The following is a 25,135-nucleotide window of genomic DNA, read 5'->3' as shown; positions in this document are numbered from 1 at the left end:
AGAAAGAAAGAAAGAAAGAAAGAAAGAAAGAAAGAAAGAAAGAAAGATGGATGTACCCAAATGAAATAAACATTCAATGGGGTAAAAAAAAAAAAGAAAATAATAAAAATGAAAAAACAACCACTCCCCTGGCCAAGTTGCCCATTTTCACCTGTTTGTGTTTGTATTGTATAGCGCGGAAATAAACCTCATAACAGAAGATGTCTATTGAGCACTGAAGTCTTCACTAAGGCTTTATAAAGAGAGGCAAACACTACCATCGTCCTCATTTTTACGTGGAGGAAACCAAGCCACAGAGAGGCTGAGGAGGCCTTGCTGGGCCACACAGCTCCTGAGGGCCTGCACCAGAGCCCTCGGCCACAGCTACCACACTCACAGCCATGCTGGATAAAGCAGGGGCCCTGGCAGTGACCCTCCAGCTGCAAGACTCAGCCTCTATGGCATCCAGGAGAGATGGGAGGTGGAAGGGGGGCCCATGGGAAATGAGATAGAAGAGAGTCTCCCCAGCCCCTCACCAGGCACATGGGTCCCTCAGAGACAACACAATGAAGCTCGGATGCAAAAATCAGCAGGAAATCAGCCAGGTGTGGTGGCTCATGCCTCTAATACCAGCACTTTTGGAGGCCGAGGCGGGCAGATCACCTGAGGTTGGGAGTTCGAGACCACCGTGATCAACATGGAGAAACCCTGTCTTTACTAAAAATACAAAATTAGCCGGGTGTGGTGGCATATGCTTGTAATCCCAGCTACTTGGGAGGCTGAGGCAGGAAAATCGCTTGAACCTGGGAGGCAGAGGTTGCAGTGAGCTGAGATCGTGCCATTGCACTCCAGCCTGGGCAACAAGAGCGAAACTTGGTCTCAAAAAAAAAAAAAAAAAAAAAAAAAAAAAATCAGCAGGAAATTGAGGAAATCCTTGGACCCTAGGAACATTAATTCTCTACTCAAAGAACAGCAGATAGGACCCTTTAAAGTCACCCCCGGGGCCATGGAAACATTTAGGAAGGGAGAGGAGAGAAAGGTTGGGGAAACACTGAAAGACGCAGGAAAAATGGAAACTGAGAGGTATCTCAGAATCTTCTACACTTCCCCATCCAAATTCCCATGATGTGGAGGAAAAAGCCAAAGCCCAGAGAAGGAAAGCGAGCTACCTAAATAGTCCAGCAGGATGACTAAGAGCATGGCCCCGAAAATGTGTGTGGGGCCCGGCTCCAAAGTGAAGTGGGGACGTTCTGCCCTCAGCCTTTCCTTTAACGTGAGAAAATGTGTTTGTCTCTGGCTTAATATCTAAGCATATGATGTTTTGTTTCATCAGAAAATAAAGGGCAATTGACTAGAAGTCATTTCCACCCATTCCATAGCAAGTCCGCGTTCAGTTCCTGTCCCACCACCCAAAAAGAAGAGTGGCCATATCCACGAGTGCCCGCAATCCTCTGCTGCAGGCTGCAGATGGACGTTCTGACATACTGGGGGTGCAGCCCTCCCATGTGACACCCAGAGCCCCTGTGGGGCAGGTATGGACCGTTCCTAAGGCAGACAGGGAAATGGATAAAATCTGAGCCCTCCTTCCCAGTGTGGGGCCTCACAGATTCTCTACACACTCCAGCTGCAGGGTCTCAGTAGGAGCCTCACACCCCTGACCACCTGATGTGCCTTCCTCCATTCATGAGCCACTGCCTCCAAGGACAGCATGGTCAGAGGACCATGAGCTGGAGCCAGGAGGCTGCCCCTCACTTTCTGGTGTGGAGAGCTGTCCTGCATCCCCCAGAGAGCTCTCCCTCGGGGAGGCCCCCTATGTGATGTGTAGGGTGCAACAAAGCTTTCACTGGGCCTCAGCAGCTCCCATCCTGCTCCGGCCCTCTCTCCCTCCTTTCCCAGCCTGGGATGCCTTCCTGGGAAGCACCCGCTGGACTCTTCTCCCAGGGCCTCTTCTGTATGTGACAAGGCATTTACTTAGACTGTGGCTCCCAGCCAGGGAAAGGACAGCAGCCAGGCACAGTGGCTGAAAGAGACTTGTCTGCTTCCTCCAGGAAGTCACCAGGATTGGCCTAATTCTACAGAGGGAAAGAGTTACTCCTCCTTGCCAAAGAAGTCACTGAGCTAATTGAAGTGGTTCCTTGCCCTTTCAGGTCCTTTGAGAACAAACTGGGCACCAAGGTGCTCCCACAGGCCCCAGCGTAAACCCTCCCATGTGTCTGTCTCGCTCTGTGAATTACCTGTCCAGCACCTAGAGGCTGTGGGCTTCCAGACGCTGACATGCATCTCTATTCATCTTTTTTTTTTTTCTTTTGAGATGAAGTCTCGCTCTGTTGCCTAGGCTGGAGCGCAGTAGTGCGATCGCAGCTCACCACAACCTCCGCCTCCTGGATTCCAGCAATTCTCCTGCCTCAGCCTCCCTAGTAGCTGGGATTACAGGTGCCCACCACCATGCCCGGCTAATTTTTGTATTTTTAGTAGAGATGGGGTTTTGCCATGTTGGCCAGGCTGGTCTCGAACTCCTGACCTCAAGTGATCTGCCCACCTTGGCTTCCCAAAGTGCTGGGATTACAGGCATGAGCCACCGTGCCTGGCCTCTACTCATCTTTGCATCTCCAGCACCTGATGCCTTGCTCAGTGTTCAGAACCCACTTAATAAGCATTTCATCCTTCAATGAATAAAGAAGTGAATTAATGATTGAACAAACAAATGAGTGTATTTATGAATGAACAAATAAGTCACAGAGTGGTGTGGTGATAGGGAACTACCTAGCTTCAGGGAGATAGGCTTCAGTACAATCTTAGGAGGGGATTTTTTCATGGTGCAAACACGAGCGTAAAACAGTCTAGAGCTGCAGCACACTGTGGGTGGTTTAGCTCTGCAGCCTCGGGCTCGCCAGCCTACAACCAGAGAGTCTACTATGAGGCGACACACCTAAGGAAATAATGGTGCAGAAGATCAGAATGATCGATGGGGTCACAAATACTGCAGAAATGTACACCTCAGAGGTTGCATCTCAGGCAAAAAAAAAAAAAAAAAAAAAATGGAAACAAGTCCTGTGTTCACAAATCAGAGATTGGCTAAACCATTTTGTAGATATAGAGTTTTTCTTGGATTATCCATATTTCTAGTATTTCCTCCATGTGCATATTACTTGTGTAAAGCTTGGGGAAAAAAAATGTATAACTATTACTATTAGGATAGGAATCTGCAAGCAACAGCCCAGGGGCCAAATCTGAACCATTGCCAATTTTTGTAGATAAAGTTTTATTGAAATACCATCACACTCTTATTTATGAAAGAATTAAATGTTTACTACAGAAACCACGTGGCCCCCAAAGCCGAAAATACTCATTAGCTGATTCTTTACAGGAAAACTTTGCTGATCCTGGTGTGAAATGTTCAATGACAAGAAAAAATATGACATACATTTCAGTAAGAACTTACACAGAAGTATGTACTTTTTTGCTAACTACATTTTTAGTTGCATAAAAAGGACTGGAAAACTATGAATTAAAAATGTTCACTTAGAGTTTGATAGATCAGTAGGGTGACTAGAGTTAACAATAATCTATTGTACATTTCAAAATAGCCAAAAGAGAATAATTCAAATGTTTCTAGAATGGAGAAAAGACAATATTTTTTGAGACAGGGTCTTGCTCTGTTGCCCAGGCTGGAGTGCAGTGACACAATCTCAGCTCACTGCAACCTCTGCCTCTTGGGCCTAAGTGATCCTCTCACCTCACCCTCCCAAGTAGCTGGAACTACAGGCGTGTGCCACCGCTCTGGCTAATTTTTGTATTTTTTGTAGAGACAAGGTTTCGCTATATTGCCCAGGCTAGTCTCAAACTGCCAGGTTCAAGTGATCTGACCACCTCGGCCTCCCAAAGTGTTGGAATACAGGCATGAGCCACTGGGTCCAGCCAAGATAAATATTTAAGGTGATGAAGGTCCCAATTACCCTGATTCGATCTTTACACATTATATGAATGTATCAAATTAGCACAGGTACTCTAAAATCTATACATAAACTATGCATCAATAACAAAACATTTACTAGTTTACTGAAAAAAAAAAGTGTTCACAGTGATTATTCCTCAGTGGTGGTAGGCATACACATTTAATTTTTTTTATTTTTTATTTATCTGTATCTCTTAAATGTCCAAGATGAACAAGAATGACTTTATAGTAAGAAAAAAAGAATAATGAAGTCATTGAACAACAACAGCATCATAAAGTCAGTGAACAGGACTCGTGGAGGAGACCAAGTGGAAAGGTTTTGTTTGTTTGTTTGTTTGTTTGTTTGTTTGTTTGCTTTTGAGATGGAGTTTTGCTCTTGTCGCCCAGGCTGCAGTGCAATGGCTTGGTCTCGGCTCACCGCAACCTCCTCCTCCTGGATTCAAGCGATTCTCCTGCCTCAGCCTCCTGAGTAGCTGGGATTACAGGCACCCCCCACCAAACCCGGCTAATTTTTGCATTTTTAGTAGAGATGAGGTTTTGCCATGTTGGCCAGGCTGGTCTCGAACTCCTGACCTCATGTGATCCACCTGCCTTGGCCTCCCAAAGTGCTGAGATTACAGGAGTGAGCCACCACACCCGGCCCCAAGTGGAAAGGTTTTGAAGGTCACTAATAAGGACATTTCCGAGGGGCCTGGCCCCAGCCAGGGACGGACATGAATACTGCCAAACCTTCTCTCTCAACAAGGATTATGATGCCACACAGCAGCTTTGCTGAGGGATCACTCCAATTTTTCAGGGCAAATTACTGAATTTTTAAAAAATGAAATGAAAATAAAAACACATATTTTAGCAACAATTTTAAAAATATACATATTTGGCAATAAAGAGAAGCATGTATCTGTCTTGTTCTTCAAGAAAACCACCACTGCATACACTTCATGTTGAACTCAACGTTAACATGTGGGACATGTTCCAAAATGCCTCTCAAGATGATTGAGGACAACTGAGAGTGTCCAAAAGTGATGATGACAACCACCGCGCTAAGAGTTTCTGGACATTACTTTAATGAAGAGAAGAGAGCACTGTGGCGCGATCCTGTTTCATCGTGCATCAAATGGTTTTGGAACTGAGGTCAAACAAAAGAAAAGAAACTAGCGTTGGCCAAAAGTTTAGTCCTACAAGTTGCCTCTGTAAAGGAAAGGACTGATTTCTCCGTGAAATGTCCTGGGCCCCACAGCCCAGAGTAAAACTGAAAGGTTCCTAAAGGTAGACACTGCTTGCAAGAAAAGCTGGAAAATGACCCCGTCCTTTGGAAGCAAGTGAGGAAGTGTTAAAGCCAAGCCCGTCCTCATGCCCACATTGGAGGCAGCCTCCTGGCTGGGCACGGTTAAGGGGAGGGCCGGCCTCCCATGTGGTGTGGTGGGCAGCCAAGCCAAGGAGTCAGCTTGTGCTGTGCCTCTCGCTTCTCCCAGACACATGCCACATGTCACACAAAAACCCCAAGGCTCACAGCAACAAAGAGATGGGTCCCACAAGAAGCTAAGCCCTGGACAACTTTCTCTTGGGGGTGGTGGAAACAGGAGGCAAATGAATTCTGCCTGGACCGCTGCCCTTGCTTTCGGCATGGCCCCCGTTTTGCCCCGGCCCACCCATCAGGTAGCTGAAGATGGTGTTTGTTCAGACACGCATTGTTTTGGGACTCTGCGGTCTTTTTTGAAGATGTGGCTCAGAGAAAGGATGGTAGCAAATCTCTGTGCTTAGTTTGCCCTGTTTGTTGCAAGCTGAGCCGCTGAGTTCTAGATCCTGTCTCATAGGCACATTTCAGAGGTACAGCACTCATTTCTTATAGTCTGCTAATCAACCCTGCTATTACAGGGAAGGAGCAGTCACTGACCAATCCCAGCTGGCGCCACCCCATCATACTCACAATATGCAAGGACTTAGGTCAAGAGAGTACGCAAAATGCAACACAAAACAAATAGATGAAAATACAGCCCTAGTAAACCTAAACCAGACCTGGCTCGAGGAGGGCCCCACAGACAGCAAAGAGCCCACATGCACCCCGAGGTAGACCTGTCTTAGCTACCTGGCTCCCAGGAGACCCCAGCCCGGCTCAGGTGCCTCAGTGAGCAGATTCTGCCCAAGAAACAAGTCCCACAGCTCTGCCCAAGTCCTGTTCCCCTAAGTTTCTTTTGGGGGTGGGGGGGACACAGCTTTCTGAAAAGGGCTTTCCAGATGGCGCCTGGCTGCGGCAGTGCCAGACTCCACAGCTTAAGTAAATGTTGCCATCGCCCCATCCTGCCAGGAAAAGGCAAGGGGGACCCATGGCCGCTCTCAGCTGCAGCAACGCTCACTTTCTGGGGAGATCAGAGTTCCCCCACCACCTGCCCACCCCCCCGACACCATGTACCCCTCTTGGAGAGCCCCTTTCCTCTGCATTTGCAAGCCTCGCTCAGACCCTGCCTCCTTCCTCCACATGCCAGCACCATCAACAAGGGTGGAGAGATGCGACCATCAGATGCCGACAGAGGAGAGGAAGGCGCAGGGAGGCGAGACACCCAGAAGGGCAGCAAACAAGCCCAAGGGTCACAGATGGCAAAGGTTCCAGCCCGATCATCACGGATTTGGGAAGTGTGCACAAATCCAATCTCCTGATCTCTGCAGGTGTTTCTCCACCCCTGCCATCAATGCTGCAAAACAGCTCTACGGGTAAAGGAGTTAACTACTCACTCCCCTGACTTCCCAGGCTCAAAAGGCTTCCAAATGCTCACTGCACAGTTCTTTCCCATGAAATTCACTGTCTCCATCTCTAGATCTCCAAGTATCCCCACGGTCTCTCTCTAGAACCCAGTGGAATATCGAGGCCAGTATAACGGGCCTTGTTGAAGCCAGCCCTGTCCCCACTCCTTTGAGACATCAGGGCTACCTGCCAGAAACTTCTCAGGGAGAAGGGGCAGACCTGGGAAATGCGCTCGGGTGTAGAGGAATAAAGTCTTACCTTACCCTTCCTGGGAATGCACTTCCTATGAGCAGGACACAAAGCTTCAAACCAGAGAAAGAATTGGAAAGATAAGCAACCTGGCAGTGAAGGGATCTGGGCGGCCAGAAGGACCCCAATCTGCCCTCTATGCAGAGGCTACCCCAGCTCTGCAGAAGTGGCCCCTGGCAGGGCTCACATAACACGGTGGGCATCATTTCCCAGCTACCTGAGTGCATGGTAAGCATGCGAGTGGGTAAGAGTCGGACCCTGGAAGCTCGTGATACCTGCTTCTGGCCAAACCATCAATCAGGGGACACCTTGTGGCTGTCTGCAAAGCAAATTACTAACTCCCGCCCCAACACACCCAAGGTGGTGGTCAAGACCTGAGCCTGGAACCTCCCATTCGAGTTCATGGAAATCAACGCAGCTAATGCTTCAAGCTCTGTTTTGAAAATTGACCGCTTAATTCCTTGCCTCATTGTAACCTGTCCTTAGCTAATCTATGTTTTCCTCATTTCCATTAAATTTAGGTTTAAATGAACTTTTCCATCCCTTGCGTTAACATGCTTAGGGAGGAGAGCTTCATGGAGCTCCTCAGAAGCTCAGTGGGCAGGAGTGTTGGAAACAGAAGGGCAGCCCAGGCAACAGCGGTGTCCATCCCACAGATGGGCCAAGTGAGGCCGCCAGAGAAACACATTTGAGTGACTCCTCGGCCTCGAATCTAATCCCTCACAAGCAAAACCATGTCCTGCCTGTTATGTCCTGGAGCAGAAAGGGTGCTCTGCCTCTGCGATTTTATGCCACACATCTCTGATGTTACACTCCCAGCTTGAAGACTTTCAGAGCCTGTGCAAGTACCCTCTTTCTGAAATGCCAAGTGACGGTGGAGTGGCATCAAGCAGCCCCAGAGAAGTGGGATTTATGGCTCCACGTAAAGAGGTCAGAAAGATGGTAAAAGCCCCGAAGGGTTACTGATTGTTCCCAAATCATAGCTTCTAAACACAAGATGATACAAGTTCACCAAGTGAATGGGAAGTTTATAAAAAGAAACTGCTGGTAGGCATCCGGCTCCCCGGGAAGGAGGACGATATGACAGCCGCACATGAACCAGCATCTGAGAGCAACGGCGATCCCGGCACGAGCAGGGTGTCCCAAGTGGACAGACCACCCTTGGGGCCCAGCGGAAAGGTGGCCGCCAGGGGAGGACACGAGGGCCTCTGACCCTGTGCCCCATCTGACATTCCCCAGGAGCCACCTGCCCAGCCGGCTTATTCGCCTAGGCGGGCAGCCACCTCAGCTCTCGGCTCTCAGCTCAGGGGACGGGCCTTGGCCAGCGTCCGCCTGGGCACAGCTTCGGCACACATGAGCCGAGCCTCCGTAAATCTCGGCAAACACGGCGGCCGCCTGCACACACTTCCACGGCAGGGACGGAAGGGCTGCATATGGCGCTCGGCTTTCACAGCTGAGCTTTAAAAAAAGTGCAGCTTTTCATCTCACTGAACCAGCTCCCAAATTAGGAGGTGGGGAAGGGAAGCTGGAGTTGGGGTGGGCTGGGGGCAGAAAAATAAGGAAGCAGGGGACAGGGGGAGGCGTAGGGGGAAACTTTAAGGCTAAATGTGCTTTTGAAAGGAATCTCAGACTGTGATCTGTTCATAAGGTCCCTCTGGAAAATTAAATAATGTTGCCTATTTGTCATCCCCAAATTGACTAATTTCAAGTTCCTAATACCATTTTTAAAATGATTTTTTAAAAATACATAACAATGAAGGAGTCTATCTAAGAGGGCATCACTCACATGCTTGAGCCTGGGCTAAAAAATTTTTAAGCATTATTTATAAATGGGATTATTGTTTTCCAAAGTTCTGCTCCACAAAGAGATTAGTTGCCACCATGCCCAGGGGGGTCTCCCCAAGTCCATTTCAATTCCCTGCCTTGAGGTGGAAGGTGGTTGGAATGGAACAGGAGGAAGAAGCCTGCTCCGGCAGTTTTCCTGGAATTGCCTGGAAACTTTTACTTTCTGTTTCCTCTGCTGATAATGACTGTCTTCGGCTCTGCAGCCAGCTCCCCTCTCCCCCCCTCCAGCCCCCTGTTGCTGCAGCCTCCCCGAGCTCCGTGTATAAAGTTTGGCTTTTGCAGCAGGAAGCAGCTGGGCCAAGCAACCAGCGAATGATAATGACCTCAGAAATCTGCTGTTCGCTCGGCAACAATAGGGTGCTCAGTCTACTGGAAAATTGTGTTCATCAGCTAACTCTGCTCAGTTACTAATTGACATTGCCAAATATTTTAAGAACAATTGGAATGCACAAGCAAAAAAAAAAAAAAAAATGAAGATCTTAATCCTCAAACTCAAATTTTTTTTCTTTTTCTTTTTCTTCTTTTGGGTGCCTGGATTTGTTTGTGTGTGGAGCAGGCACTGGTTATCGTGAATGGGGGCAGGGAGGGGAGCCACATGAGAAAAAGAGGTGGAAAAGAAAGAAAATCTATCATATCACTATACACCCCATGTAAATGCGAGAGCGCCCCAGATAAAGGCCTTTGATGCTGTGGTCAATGGGATGGAGACCCAGCATTTCAGGAATGCAGCTCTAACAACAAAAGAAGACCTCGCAAGGCTTTTAGCCCAGCTGACCAAATAATCCTTGTCCGTCTCAAAATATTATAACAGAAGTAGTAGGGGTTAACAATATTTTCATCTTCGCATCTCTCCCTGGCTTTCCATTGATCCTGTAACTTAGCCGACTTTCTTTAATGAACAGAGGGTCAATGCATTCAATTACCCCCTTCCCACCATCAACACTTCGATTATCCCCACTCCAAAATTATGGCGAATTCGGAAGGTAACTGCCCTGTTGGATATAATGAACAGTATCGTTTCCTAGTACATTAAGTTTTAATTATTCTGAGTGTGATTTCCAAAGCAAAATCTGAAGAAACAGAACTTTGGTCGTGTTCTGACTCAGAGCAAAGCTAGGATTCGAGCTCAGCCTTAGAGGAGGTTTTAGAGAAAGATGCAAAGATTAATGTCATAAGAGTGTTTGCACGCAAGCCAGAAATGAGGAGGCATCGAAACAGCCACCCCACTTTCGAAATGTCATAAAAGAGTAAAATTTATAAGCTGCTGCTTTCCAAATAGTTTCTCTTTGCATTGTACACGGAGGCTACATTGAATGACATTGACCACAGTGTGAAATTACTGGTAAGTCAAATAAACAACAACACAACAAAAATAAAACAAAGGGGGAAGATGGGGAAGTGATCTGTGTGACTAGTTTTGTCCATTTTCTGTTAGAAAATATGACCTCTCAATTTGTCAAAGGTCCTAGTTTTCACAGTTGATCTTAAGCTTGGTTCTCAGCAGTTTGGAGAGCCAAAGAACAAACACATTTTCTGGTTCACTGGAATCATTTTCACATGTTCACTGATTCAAACATTCTTTTGCTCACATAACAAACAGCTGCATCCCACATTAGCCTAGCCAGTGACAGTCGCCCATCTCGGCAATAACTGTTTGATTGCAAACTTGACCCCTTCTTCGTCTCGGTCTGAGCAAGACATTTTTAAACAGCCACTCCGTTCCCAATCCTTCTTTGCAAAGAATTACATCAGATAACAAAGGACGTCTCTGCCACTCATTGTAAGCCTTCTTCTAGAGATCTGTTCTAAGAGGCTCTGTAAAAAGGTTTTTTATGATGAATTCAGAACTACTATCATGTTAAGAGCAGCGATTTATAAAGAAGAATTCATTGGTTAAGATCTGAAAAAATAGTTTCTCAGGCCCTACTGACCCAGTTTTCAACAAAAAAAAGAATCAAGTGATGCAAATTAAGTTTTGCGACATTGTTATGCAGTCTGAGAAATTTGTAAAACCGTGTTTTGCAGTTATTTCTTAATAGAAGCCTTAATAAGTACTTCTTTCTTTACTTAAGGGCTTAAAGATTTTTTTCTCTCTCTCCTTCACCTTGCAGGTTTCTCTTTAACAGGTAATAATAAAATACCCATTGTATCCAGATTTTTATTTAAATGCTTATTTTAATCGCACTTCTATACAAGTCAAACTTGTTGGAAATAAGAGGGAGGACTAACCAGATTTGGTTAAGAGTCCTAAATCCCAGGGAAACCTGAATGCCCCAGACGCACAGCTGATTCGGGTTGTATATTGGTATGCCCTCAATTCTCCTACTTAGTCAGAAAATTATGAAAGGCTCTAATTTGAATATGAAGAAAACAAAGAAGTCAACCAGAAATGAAAGAATCAGTATTCACAATTGTAAAATACTTCAATGAGGGGAAATAAAAGTGAGAAGATAACCACAACTCAAGTATAATTCTCTTTTGAGTCATGAGCACGGTTCGTTCTTTTTAAGCAAAATGGGTTTTTTCAACCGAGCACTGAGAGATAGGCAAGCAACAGAGATAGGAATAGCACGAGGCTATCACTTGGCCAGAAGGTGAGAAAAACATGGTAAACACGTCATTAATGAAGCTGAACATTTGGTGTCAGAATATTCTGCTGAGACCCTTACATTTCAGGAGGTCTGAGAGAGGAATGGAAATCTGTCAATGTTAACTCCATGTCACTCTAAAAACTTAGGGGAACCAGTTTGCTGTCTGCACCCTGTCCTGTAAAGGTCCTAATCCAGAATCAGAGATGATACATGCCAGAAGAGAAGACCTCATCCTAGGAGGCCAGAAAGAGCTCCTCTTGACATTGGGACACCTGGCACTTGGCTGCTTCTCGAGTAGGGATCTATCTTTACATGGTGAAAACCCTTCCCCCGAATCTTAGTATGTTCCGTGTGGCAATCGCTCCAGGTAGTGTGACCTCACACCTCCTTGGCACTCATGCTGCTGGTTAGACACTTCCTAAGCGTCTCATCAGTAATAAATCCCAAACAAGTCTAGGACTCCAGGAGTAGACAGTGTGTTTCATGGGTATTTAAGCAGCAGCATTAAGTGCTATCGGAATCTCTGGAATGTGCAGACCAGATTTATGTGTCTTAACAATTCTTTACTGGTTTGTAATAAGCCGGCAGAGTCCCACTTTATTTTAATACTAATTTTGTCCTAGAAGAAGAGTATGCTCAAGCATGACTATAACAGCAAAGCTAAAACTGGCATCTACTTAATAAGTGCAGCAGTGAATTTCCTCCAAGATCGAAATAGGTATCTAAACCAAAGAGTGAGGGGGGGATCAAGAGAGAAGAAAAAACTTTTAAAAAATGACCCTAAATAGTGTGCTGCTACGTCTTTAACTGTGGGCAAGGCAGTGCCTCGAGGTGCCTCAAACTGTCTTTCATTTTCTAGACTTAATGGCTGATTGCAGAAATCAATGTTGCCATTAGTAACAGGGTATTTGTTATGGCATGATTTCCTCTGTTGTTAGGCTGCAGAATGATTACAGTATTAGCGAGGTGCTTTCTTTATAAAGGGCTAGAGATATAACTTTCAATTTACTACCCATTAGTAAGGGGCTTTGGAAATATGGATGAAGGCAACACCTTACCTGCTGTTAGGTGGTGATTTTAATTTAGCCGTCTGAGGCTAGCATGTTTTTTTGTTGTTGTTGTTGTTTTGGTTTTTTTTTTTTTTGAACTGGGCCAGGAAGCTTCATCATTTCACAGACATTTTGATGACAGATTTTCTGCTTTGCTATTTTAGACCCCAAAGCTGTATTGCCCGTGTAACACAGTACAATTTAAGACATAACAGTCATGCGTCTGTGTTTCAAACGCCTGTACTTTTCCAAACCATCAGAGGAAAGTGGTGGGGCTCTTTAGGTCACACGGATCTGGCAGGTGAGCCACGTTGTAATTTTGGAAGGGGCCGGAAGATAGGTTTGGCTTGGGGAGGCAGACTGTGGTGCCTGCATGAGAGAATTATGGGAATACGCTAAGGGGGAGAGAAAGATGGCGAAGTGTGGAACTTACACATTCACATCCAGGGATAGAGCAGAATGCCAGCTCCTGAGTTCTAGAGACGAGATGATGGCCGACAGCATCAGGCCATGAAATGGGGTTGGACAATGGCAAGAAAAAGGTAGATTATGCCCACTGAAAAATGTACCACCTGGCCATCTCCCACACAACTTTCTTTTTTCTTTCTTTTTTTTGAGACAGTGTCTCACTCTGTCACTCAGGCTGGAGTGCAGTGGTGTGATCTTGGCTCACTGCAGCCTCCCCCTCCCAGGCTCAAGCGATTCTCCTGCCTTAGCCTCCCGAATAGCTAGGATTACAGGCATGCATCACCACATTTGCCAGATATTTGGATTTTTAGTAGAGAGGGGGTTTCTCCATGTTGGCCAGGCTGGCCTGGAACCCCTGGCCTCAAGTGATACACCCGCCTCGGGCACCCAAAGTGCTGGGATTACAGGCGTGAGCCACCGCACCCTGCCTCAACTTACTTTCTTGGTAGCCAGTGTTCAAGGGAAGGCCTAAGAGGTGAAACGACGGCCCTTTCCCTCCAGTCAGGGAGGGAAAGAAAGGCATGGCCCAGTGTCCAACCCACCCATGTCCTCGATCAAGACCCACTGGCCATGGAACTGACCGGAGGCTTGGGAGCAGAACCAGGCAGCCCTGGGCAGGGCTGCTGTGCAAGCTGCTTCTCCCCGCTTCTCAGCTAACCTACCTGAGGAGGATGGCGAGGAGGGGTGCGGGCTGTCCTCCTGGGCACTCCCGGTCTGGGAGAGACCGCCTCCGACCCCGCTCTCCTCGGTGACGTTGGAGGAGCCCGGCGTGGTGGAGCGGCTCACCGACTGGGACTCCTGGTCACTGCCCGAGCCACGCCGCTCATCCAGGCCCACGTGCAGCCCATCCTCCTCGCCCTTGCGGTCCCGTTTGTGGACACGGGAGTGCACGACCACCTGGTGGTAGGTGCGGAACACCCGGCCGCAGTCGGGGCACTCGGTGGGCTTCTCCTTCATGTTCCCAGGAACCTGCAGGTTATACTCGAGAGTCTGGTTCAGCCCATGTGACAAAAAATCCCGACTGCTTTCTAAAGGGTCGAGCTTACTTGGCAGGTCTCTCTGGCTGCCCACTTTAGTGCTGTGAACCAAATCAGCAGGCATTTTCTGCTTGGAGCCATCTGCTCCCACTAACACGTACTCCCGCTTCTCCTTATCAAACAGAACCCCGGCGTTTGCCAAAGTGTCTTCGTGGTTGCGCTGCAGCGGATGCTCTTTAGACAAGAAGCCGTGTTCCATGGCCATGCCCCTGGCCATGAGCTGCCAAGCCTGGTAGCTGTTCACAGGGTCCATCTCCGCAGCCTTGGCAGCCGCCTGCAGCCGCTCGATGCAGCTGGATTTCAGCGGCGGCACGAGGTTGAGGCATCCCAGGAGGGAGTGCTTGTCCCCCTCCGGGACGCCGTGGGCCATGCTGGAGATGGGAGACAGCAGCTTCCCCAGCGCTTCCTTCTCCTTCATGGGCAGCTCGCCCTTGCCATAGAGCTGGCTGGGCTCGCTCAGGCCGGCTTTGTCCGGGGCCATGAAGCCGCTCTGCAGGCAGGAGAGGTACCTGGAGTACAGGTTGGCGTGGGCCTCCTGGGACATGCCGCCCATGGGCACAGGCACCTCTGGGTCGCTGGGGGACTTGTTCTTCACTGACAGCTTGTTGAGGTGGACCTTCATGTGGTTCTTGAGGAACCAGGGCTCCTTGAAGCGCCGGCCGCAGATCTGGCAGCAGTGCTCAAAGGAGTCTTTGTGCTTGCGCATGTGGCCCTTGAGGAACCACGCCTGGCTGAACACCTGGCCGCACACCTCGCAGCGGAACTCGTTGGCCGACTGCTCGCCACCGCCGTTGGGGCCTTGGCCCTGGGCCGACTCGGCGGTGATGTGTGCCTTCTCCACGTGGCTGATGAGCTCCTCCTCCTGCGAAGCCGCGAAGTCGCACAGCGTGCACTTGTAGGGCTTGTGCAGTATGCGGATGTGGCGGTCCAGCTCCTCGCGCTTCTTGAACTTGCCCTTGCAGAAGGTACAGCGGAAGCCCGCCGCCGGGGCCACCGCGTCCTCCTGCACGCTGGCCGGCTTGGGCGAGGGCACTGGGTGGGCCACGTCGGGCACGCTGTGGTTGGCCTGCAGGGCCAGGGTGCATGCGGCCAGCGGGGCCTGCTGGGCATGCGGCGGGGGCTTCAGGTCGGGCCGGGGCTGCAGCAGGCTGCCCTTCAGCTGCTTGTCCCGCAGGATGGCGCGCTCCTCCAGCTCGTGCAGCAGGCGGTTCTCCTCGCGCACACGCCCACGCCCCTTGCCCAGGTTGCCCAGCTTGTGGGTCCGCAGGTGAATCTTGAGGTTCCCCTTCTGCGCCGCCCTGTGGTCGCAGTATGGGCACTTGAAGGGCTTCTCGCCCGTGTGCGTGCGCATGTGCAGGGAGAGGATGCTGTTGAAGCGGAAGCGCTTGCCGCAGAGCGGGCACGGGTACTTGCGGTTCTTGCGGGCGTCGTCCTCGATGTCGCTCATCTGGGACATGATGCCCAGGTTCTGCCCGTTGAGGAACTGCTGCAGGTCCACCCTCCCGTTGAGGCTGGTGTCCACCTCCCGGCCCAGCTGGTTGGCCAGGAGCGCCATCTGACTGCCCATGGGCTGGCCGCTCATGGGCACGTGGGCCTTCTCCTCCAGGGATGCGGGGGGCTTCTCCTCGGGGTTGGGCCGGGGATGGAGTTCGGGGAAGGCATGGCTGAGCTGGGAGGTGATCTGGTGCAGCTTCTGACTCATGGCATACTGGCCGTTGAGGACGGGGCCGCTCAGGTGGGGCTCAGCTTCCGGCTCCGCCGAAGACACTCCAAGGCACAGGCTCGCTTCTTCCATCCCTGAAAAGAGAGGCAGAGTTCAGATCCGTGCCAGGTGCGGCTGTGGCGCCATGAATCAACAGCATTGGTGGGCAGGGAATTTGCATTTCATGCCTTACCTACACATAATCATGCTAAGGAATTCTAGTCAAAAACAATAATTAAAAAATGAATTATTAAATGCCAATTATGCAATATGGCATTGCTCCTCCAATTTGTTTTGGCGACAGATCGTCTTCCTTGTATTTTCTATTTACAGACTGCAATTATTCATTCACCTTTAAATTATTAATGTTTTACCACTTTTAACACCTAATAACAAATCAAGGGTCTACGTGTGAAACTTTTTCTCCGTTGCCCCATTGTCGCACCTGTAGCTGTTGGTTCCGTCCAAAGTTTGCCTGAGAGCAGAATGACTTTCCCTGTAAGACCAAAGAAACCCACTTGGAACTTCTGTTTCCGTTCACTATATTCAGTACATTCACCAGTCTGAGATGAAAGAGATCATTTTATGATTTGGCAAAAAAAAAAAAAAAAACAAAACTCAATGGCATGATATTTACTGGTACATAATAAAACAAGATAATGTTTTGGGAAAAAATAAAGTAAAGGACAGGCTTTAGAACAATAAAAGGGATTTTGCTTTAGTCAACAAAAAGTGCAGTAATATCTCATTAAGCTGATTAGTATGCTGCTTAGAAACAGTACTAGGTGCTGTAACACATGATTATAATCATAAAAATCCTTCAGTGTTTGCAAGGAAGCATTAACGAGGTATATTAAATTTTAAGGAGACTGCGAGTAGCGGCTTTGCAAACCTCAGAGATTAAGATTTAACCCTTATGTTACGAAACACTGTTATTTTGTCATTTGGTAACTGTGCCCATCAAAAGAAGTATAAATTATCTCCTGACGGAATCTTAGCAGATTGTTGAAGTTCTTCAAATTTGGGTCAAAGGAAACACCGATACCTTATAGTGGGGCTCTTCCCATCCTTCAATGGCAAAATATCCAAAGCAGGGACTTTGATTGGGTTTAAAGAGATCTTTTATAGAACTAGATAAAAACCCATTAAAATCCAGGAATTATGCCATAGGAAGTCTCAACCACGTTTGAGTGTTTTTAATAACTTTCCCAATATACAATAATGAGTACAAATTGTACCTGCAGTATGTGTTTTGCAGAAAATTAGAACTCAAAGTTGTTTGTTAAACACTATCGTTCAAAGCTGGTCTGCATAATTGTCTTTAATAGTCCTCTCTACCCCCTCTCCAGCCTGTGCAGAATGGCTAAAGCCAGATGGTTCCAGGGAGGGCAGAGGAAACAGCCCCTTCCACATTGGAGCACGTGGGGAGCTCAACTTTGCAAGGCAATGAACCCCTGCCTGGGATCCTTCTATTTCCAGCTATGTCTCCCACCTGAAGGAGTCCAAATTTGTTTCCTGCCATTGGAATCATCTTTGCACACACCTCTCCTCTTGTATCCCATTGTTTAGATGTGTTGGGCAGCCAGGTGGTCCAGGAGCTGCGCTTAACCCCAGCCAGTACTGATTTCTGGGCTAGGCGATTAACCAGGGAGACCTATGGGGACAGAGCTCAACTGTGGAGGAAGCACAGGCAGCCTCGGCAGGGTCTGCTGCTTGCTGGGCCTCCCGCCAGGAGACTGCGTGGCACGGAGGGTCTCCAGTGGGAGACCTGACTTCCTTGGCAGGAGGAGTGGGGTGGTGAGTCTATCTTTCAAGGGAAGGGAAGAAAGAGCCATGAATGTTTATTTCCAGGAGGCAGAGGGATTACAGTGGTGGTGCTGTGCCAACTATGTCCACGAATGAAAGATATGCACAACTGTGCAAAGGGTGAAGACACACGTAAAGGTGCATGGGCACTTGCCATAGGAGAAGGCTTCCAGCTTGTCATCTTTCCTTTCTGTTTCTGGGGGCAGTCTACACTCAAATTTTTTTAAAACACGCGGGCCCATTTTGGAGGTTGGTCAGAAAAAAGCTAATATCCCATGGAGGTTGCTGCATTCATTCAACAAACTTACCAAGATCCTTCCACATGCCAGTCCCTAGTCTTGCCACTGGAGACATGATGGTGGACAAGACCCACCAGCCCCAGGACTCATGACACCCACTATCCAGCCGGGAGGAGCAGGCACAGTGTACAGAGGTTGCTGGAGGCTCCAGGCAGAGACTGGTGGCCCCAGGGCCCTGTCTGGCACCCTCTCTCCACCTTTGAGCCCCATACAGCTGCACTGGCTCCTCTTCTGAGCCAACAGGGATCATGACCCTGAAGCCATACAGGATTGCTCAGAATTCCACCCAACAGCTCCATGGAAGTTTGGAAAGTCCAAGGCCAACAGGGCTGGCCCACTTCCAAAGGCTGCCCAGTTGGCCAGCTCAGAAGACATGAATCCAGGAAGACGGGCTATTTTCAGGTTGCTGCTGATGAGCTGATGCCAATTCAGCAGGAGGGAAAGAAGGCTGAATGTGCAATGTGGCGAGACTGCAAATCAGCTTGGATGAGGGGCATGGAGTTGAAGACCATGTCCCCCAACACCACCACCATTCATGCTATGCAAGTGACAGCTCAACTCATCAAATAAGGAACGTGAGAGTTTTCAGGTTTGGTTTGAGTATGGAATTCTTTTATTTTGTTCAAATCTATCTATCTATCTGTTTGTCTGTCTGTCTGTCTGTCTGTCTGTCTATCCTGGCCAGAGTTAACAAAGATTTGTAACCTCTTTAAGGTCTTTAAATGCCTTTGCTAGATCCTCAGCTGAGGATAGAATGTTCTAGAACATGCATGCTGCCCCAGCTCTTTCCATAGTTGGCTCTGTTCTTATTCTTGCGGATCTGAGCTCACACATCCTTTCTCACAAAAGCCCTCTGTGCCCACCCTGTCTGAGGCTGACACCCCAGTCCCTCTCTGTCCCCACATGTCCCTACATAGCATTTACCATGGGGGCAACGTTTTGTCATTGGTCCTTTTACAGACATGCTTCATTCCCGTGAAGGCAGAGGATATGTCTGTCTTGGTCAAGGATGAAGCCTTGGGTCCTAAGGCAGAGCTGGCTTATCTTAGGTTCAGTATGTCCTGAGTGAATGGATGAATGAGTGAATAGAGACTCACTCTAACCTCAACTTGATGTGGCCTAACCTCGGCCTTTGCACAAGTCCAGAGCACCTCAAATCAGTCATGTGACCTAACCTCAGCCTTCCTACAAATCCAGGAGCACCTACAAGCAGTCATGTGACCTAACCTCGGCCTTTGCACAAGTCCAGGAGCACCTACGATCAGAATCAGACAGAGTTGGAAGGGTCCCTGGCTACCACTGAGAAGCTGAATGTTCAGAAACCACCAAGAGAAAGCCACCTCTGGCCGGCCATGGTGGCTTATGCCTGTAATCCCAGCACTTTGGGAGACTGAAGTGGGCGGATCACTTGAAGTCAGGAGTTCGCAATCAGCCTGAACAACATGTTGAAACTTTGTCTCTACTAAAAATACAAAAATTAGCTGGGTGTGGTGGTGGGCACCTGTAATCCCAGCTACTCAGGAGGCTGAGGCAGGAGAATCACTGGAACCTGGGAAGCGGAGGTTGCAGTGAGCTGAGATCACGCCATTGCACTCCAGCCTGGGCAACAGAGCGAGACTCTGTCAAAAAAAAAAAAAAAAAAGAAGAAAGAAAGAAACAAAAGGAAAGGAAAAGCTGCCCATATCCCTAACTCTCCCAATCTAAGTGTCCATGGTTATCACCCCAGGCTGACCACCCCTGATGGCCCAATTGCTGAATACTAGGAGACACAGCAATGGTTCCCTTTAGAACTTAACTGACCGTCACTGCCCATGGGAGACCCCAGGGTTTCAGAGGAGCTGGCCAGCTCCCTAGGAGATGCTTCCAGGATACTGGTCCCCAGCCCTTGAATAAGCCTGGGAGAAGCCTGTGCAGAGCCTTACTGGGAGAAAGGACCACGACAGTCAGCTTAGAATCTTCTGTGATTCTTCGAGCAGGTGCAGCCGAGGCCGCTGCAATGGGGCAGTCATAACTGATGCCTGCTGCTTGACTTAGAGCAAGAAAGGGAAGCACGAGTTCCTGGAAAGAGTATGGGGTAATTGGTGTGCTGTCTCGGCGCCAAAACAGCCGAGGCAGGACAAGCTGGCCCCAGGCCCGGCCTGGGACTCACAAAACCTGGGTCGGCCCCAATTTCTCCAGCCTTGACACTTCACCCATCCAGAATGTGTTTATTCCTTACCTTAGCCATTCAGTCAGTATTTGCCAGGGAACTTCCACGTACCTGTCCTCGAGGGCCTGTTCATCTAAGGGGCCAGTGTGAGCGAGTGTCCACAAGTAACAGGGGAGCAATGAAAGGTCCCTTCGAGGCTGAATGCAAAGCTGGGGAAAAGAGAAACCATCGCAGCTTTGGTGTCTAAGAGTGTGTATGTGTGTTCGTGTGTGTGCATTAATTATATCTGTGTTGAGGGAAAGGTGGAGAGTCCCTACCTGATAGCCCTCTAGAAATGTATACAAATGCCTACACTGGGAAACTAAGGCATCATTTATCCTACTGTTAAAGGATTGAATCCAGCTGCACACATAAGAGTTCATGGGGCTGGAGGAAGTGGAGCTGCCTGCAAACGATAAGACCTGTTGGAAGGGACTGGACGCAGCAGCTCACACCTGTAATCCCAGCACTTTGGGAGGCTGAGCCCCAGGAGTTTGAGATCACCCTAAGCAACATGGCAAAGCCCCATCTCTACTAAAAATATAAAATAATTAGCCAGGCATGGTGGTGCGTGCCTGTAGTCCCAGCTACGTGGGAGGCTGAGGTGGGAGGATCACTTGAGCCCAGGGAACTTGAGGCTGCAGTGAGCGATGGTCTGTACCCCTGCACTTCAGCCTGGGCGATAGGAGAGAGACCTTGTCTCAAAAAACAAAAATAATTTAAAAGATAATTTTTTTAAATTTCAAATAAAAGTCCTGCTGGAAGGTCTTATTATCCATTTTCCCAGCCCACCAGGGAGTGAGCCTTCCCTTTCAGACCATGCTGCTCCCTTACAGGCCCCATAGGGAATATCCCTGGAGGGGCCTCCTGCTACACCCCACCCCTAACCCTGCTGCCAGAGCACTTTAGCCTACATGCCCCACTGACCCTTCACTCAGCACTGAGTGACCCAGGAGCTGGAGTCACAAATTATTCACCTGGACTGATGTCCAGAAGAGGTTTTTCTAGGTGTTTCTAGGATTTTTTTTAATAATTTCCCATCTTATGTTTAAGTCTTTAATCCATGTTGAGCTAATCTCAATAATGGGTATACATGGACATAAAGATGGAGATAATAGACCCTGGGGACTCCAAAAGTAGGGAGGGAGAGAGGGGAGGGAGGGTTGATAAAATTACCTATAGGGTACAATGTTTGCTATTTGGGTGATGGGTGCACTATAGGCCCAATCCCCAGCATTATGCAATATACCCATGTAACTTAACAAACATACACATGTACCCCCGAGTCTAAAATTTTAAAAAAAGAAGCTGGGGCCAGCAGAGGGCAGGCCATGATCCTGGGCTTAAGGCAACTGGGCAGCCAGGACTTTCAATAACCTCCGCAAGAACTCATCAAACCAGCTCACCTGGGCAGAAAAACCCTTAGCACAATTAAAAGCAAGCAAACAAACTGCTAAACAGTGAGAACAGCTTGCCCCTGGCCTTCAGTTCATTGCCCCAGCCTGAAACCTATAAGGAAGAGGATCAATAAACCCTGGTTGATTGATGGAAGGAACAAACGAATGCATAATTTACCTAACTCTGCAAAGGCAGCCAAATGTCCTTACCGAGGCTGGACAGTTAAAGGCCACTGTAAACTCTTGTGTTTGCAGCATCATCCCCCCAACATAGAAACATGGCAACATTCCTCCCCCAGCCCTGACCTTTTCTGAGCACAGGGTCATGGTGGGGCACCTTGGGGACTCAACTCGACAGTCGATATTGATGAAGAACTAAGCTAGGCTCTCGGTGGCCACGGGATTCTTCACCACAGTGTGGGAACCCCTGTACTGCACCTCTAAACACAGGCAGGGGCCCCCGGTGAAGGCTTCCAAACATTACAGGTTTTCTTCTTGAACAATGCAATTTCACACACAGCAAATGAAACCCACCATTGGGTGCACAGATTATCAAAATACATTCTGTCTCATCACTGCCATCATTGCAGGTACTGTGAGCCATTCAGCTGCCTTTGATGGTGCTAATGGTTATTTTGATTTTGCATTTCTGCCTTCAAGACTATTTCCTGTGATATCAATGACAAAAGTTTTCACTTAACTCTTCCAATAGAGAACCTAATTGTATCTTTCACTCAAAATGAAATTTAAAACTATCAGGACACCAGAGATGCCAGCTGCTACTAGTCTAAATAAATTTTACACAAAAACACAGTTTCATTTTGCTAGCACAGAAAAAAAAAGTAATCTTATGAATAGTCCAAAAAAATATAGATCTTGCCAGTAAGTTGTATGAAAGAGCTTTTTCCTTATACCACGAAAAAGAGTCATTGGAAAATAAAATGCTTTCAAAATAACCATTTGCACTGGATTTTTAAAAATCAAGTATTGTTGTCTAGCCAAGCACAACTAAATATATTCCCTTTTTCATCGACGTGGGTGAAACTGCTACCTCGGAAGCCTTGTAGGAGTCCCTGACCTCCAAGTTACTCTGCAGGGTCTAGGACTCGGATTCACAGCAAGGGGGTTTCCAAACACTATCGTGGATTTTACTCAAAATCTTCTCATAACATGCACTTCTAGTAACAGGCAGACCCCATTCCTGGAGGCTCACGTGACCCTCAGTCTGTCCCTGAAGCCCACCTTGCTTTCTTATGCTGACGGTAAACAGTAATTAAGACAATTTCACCTAGAATACAATGGCTTCTTATTAAATACTATTTTTCCAATTGTTGTAGCTCAAACTGTTTAACTAAGGTTGTTATAAGCATAATACACTCCTGTTCTGAAATACAGAACACCAGACTACTGAACCTTTTCAGGGTCATTAAACAGCTGTAAACATTATTACAAAAATAAACCAGAGATTTCATGCTTACATTTTGGCCTAGAGCTTGCTATGCTGAGCAAGTGCATTTTTTTTCGTCTCTTACAATCAACACTGGTGACATTTGGGCATCCAAACAAATTACATCACAAACATTACCGGGGTGGGCAAGATACTGAGTGGTTTATTTGCCAGATGATTAATAGATGAACAGGAGGGCAGCACGGGTGACCTGTTCCATTTTGACTGATGTGTAGACAATGCCATGAGACGGGGCCAGAAATAGTTAAATCCTTGCTGAATTTATGAACAAAAATACCATATTCAAATCAGGCTGTGGAGAATGACAACTGTGTAACCAACAGAGTCAAGTTGCAGACTGTAGTCAAATTCCCAAGTGTCCCCTTGGGGATGGAACATTGGCCAAAGTCAAGGCCCTCACTGCCTTGAGTAGTAAGCAGGATTTGGCTGGGCTGGCTTAGTATGTGGTCCCATGGAGCCCCAGGCAGCTTCCATGCTGGTAGGACAAGAGTTGGAGAATTTGGGAAAAGAATTTGAGAGTCTTCTCCCTGGAAACTTTGGATGACTTCAAAATTCTCAAAGACGTGACCATTTTCGGTTTGGGCTTGGTGAAAAAAAAATTCTCAAAGGCAAAGAGCTTCCATCACTGTGGCTTTTGGAGTCTCTGCTGAAACTGCAGCCCAGAAATGAAGACAGATAATGAGCACAACAACATCAGATGGAAAAGAAAAATGGCCACAAAGAGGTTCTCCTGTCATCTTCTCAGAGTAGAGAAGACTTCTGGTCTGGATCCCTGGGTCACCTTCTGCCTATACCACACAAAGCCAGGCAAGTAGGTGCTGGGGATGGAATGAAGACAAGTTCACATGGAGTAGTTGTTAAGACTATGGACTGTCTTCTCAATAAAAACCAACAACCCTCAGCAGCAGCAGCAAGAGCATCACCATCATCACCATCATCATCACCATCACCATCATTACCACCATTATCACCATCATCATCACTATCACCATCATCATCACCATAATGATCACCATCATCACCATTATCATCAGCAGCAGCAGCAGCATCACAACCATCACCATCATCTTCACCAACATCATCACCAGCATCACCATCATCATCACCATCAACAGCATCATCATCACACCATTATCATCATCACCACCATCACCAGCATCAGCATCACCACCATCACCATCATCACCATCATTAGCATCAGCATCATCACCATCATCAGCAGCATCATCACTACCATCACCATCATCATCATTATCACCATCAACTTCATTATCATTACCATCACCACCATCACCACCACCACCACCATCACCATCACCATCACCATCATCATCATCACCACCACCATCATCATTATCATCAAAATCACCACCATCATCACGATCATGGCCACCACCACCACTATGTACATTAACAGGATCCTCATCTTCATCATCTTCCTTCTCTCCATCAAAATACCACCTGCCAACACTGCTAGGTACATCACAATCATTATCTCATGTTAGCCTTATACAACCTTAGATGATTGGTGCTCTGTTATTCCAATACAAAAGACGAGGAAACAGGGGCTCAGAAAGTTAAGTCATGAAGACATGCCAGTGGCCAGGCTGGCTTTTTGCAACACATTTATTCTTGTTTGGCTGGATAACCACAGTTGGAAGCCAGCTCAGTCATTTGGGAAATGCCTGGAAAGAAGGAAGCCACAGCCATGGGCAAGCTCTGAAGAGGCCAAGGAACAGAGGACACACAAAGACACAGGCCAGGCAGTGAAAACAAGTGGAGCAGACATGGCAGGCACTGCAGATGGAGAAATGTAGCAGGTCTGTTACTCACTGACTGGTAGACCAGAGGGTCACTCCCTAAAAATTATCTTTAGACTCTTCTGTTTTCTTAATATATAGAAGGGCTGATAGATTATTCCACATTCTCCTGTAGAGTCAGGTGGCTTATTCCCCCAACTAGACTGGAGTAATGGAAAGAGAATGACACCTGAAGTTCCATTGACATGAATCCAATTGCCTGCTCTCCCACTAACATCGGTGTGACCTTGGTCCCCTGCCAGAGCCTCAGTTTCTTTATCTCTCTAACAGACTGAGAGGCTGTCCTATTCACTTCAAGGGATTTTGAGAGGGCACAGGGGGTTGTGGGAGAGAATATGAGGCATTTTCTACCTGTGCAGTAACGCTTCTTAGATGCTGACCGCAGCAGTTAGCATAGCTTTTTAGATCCAGAAGCCCCCTTAATCTGGTAGCAGAGGACATGCTGAGAGGGGAAGGACATGACCAAGGCATGTAAAGGTGGTTAATAAAAATGATCCTGTTGGCCAGACATGGTGGCTTATGCCTGTAATCCCAGCACTTTG

The 25,135-nt window shown here is 47.8% G+C and overlaps 1 protein-coding gene across 15 annotated transcripts in view; it reads right to left on the bottom strand.

Annotated features, from left to right (window-relative positions):
• Window positions 1-25,135, bottom strand: part of ZNF536 (zinc finger protein 536) — a 493,271-nt gene that overhangs the window by 253,788 nt on the left and 214,348 nt on the right. For 14 of the 15 annotated variants that reach the window (XM_058424647.1, XM_058424646.1, XM_058424648.1 and 11 more), the window contains one exon: window positions 13,539-15,710. In XM_058424647.1, the coding sequence (XP_058280630.1) occupies window positions 13,539-15,708 (2,170 nt within the window). In that variant the 5' untranslated portion in view covers window positions 15,709-15,710. Of the gene's footprint in view, window positions 1-13,538; window positions 15,711-16,060; window positions 16,105-25,135 lie in introns of those variants that run through there. The other variant, XM_058424654.1, reaches the window with a different exon arrangement.

Source organism: Hylobates moloch, unplaced genomic scaffold, assembly GCF_009828535.3.
Source record: "Hylobates moloch isolate HMO894 unplaced genomic scaffold, HMol_V3 SCAFFOLD_12, whole genome shotgun sequence".
NCBI classification, from domain to species: Eukaryota; Metazoa; Chordata; class Mammalia; order Primates; family Hylobatidae; genus Hylobates; species Hylobates moloch.
This window is presented reverse-complemented; position numbering and strand designations above follow the sequence as displayed.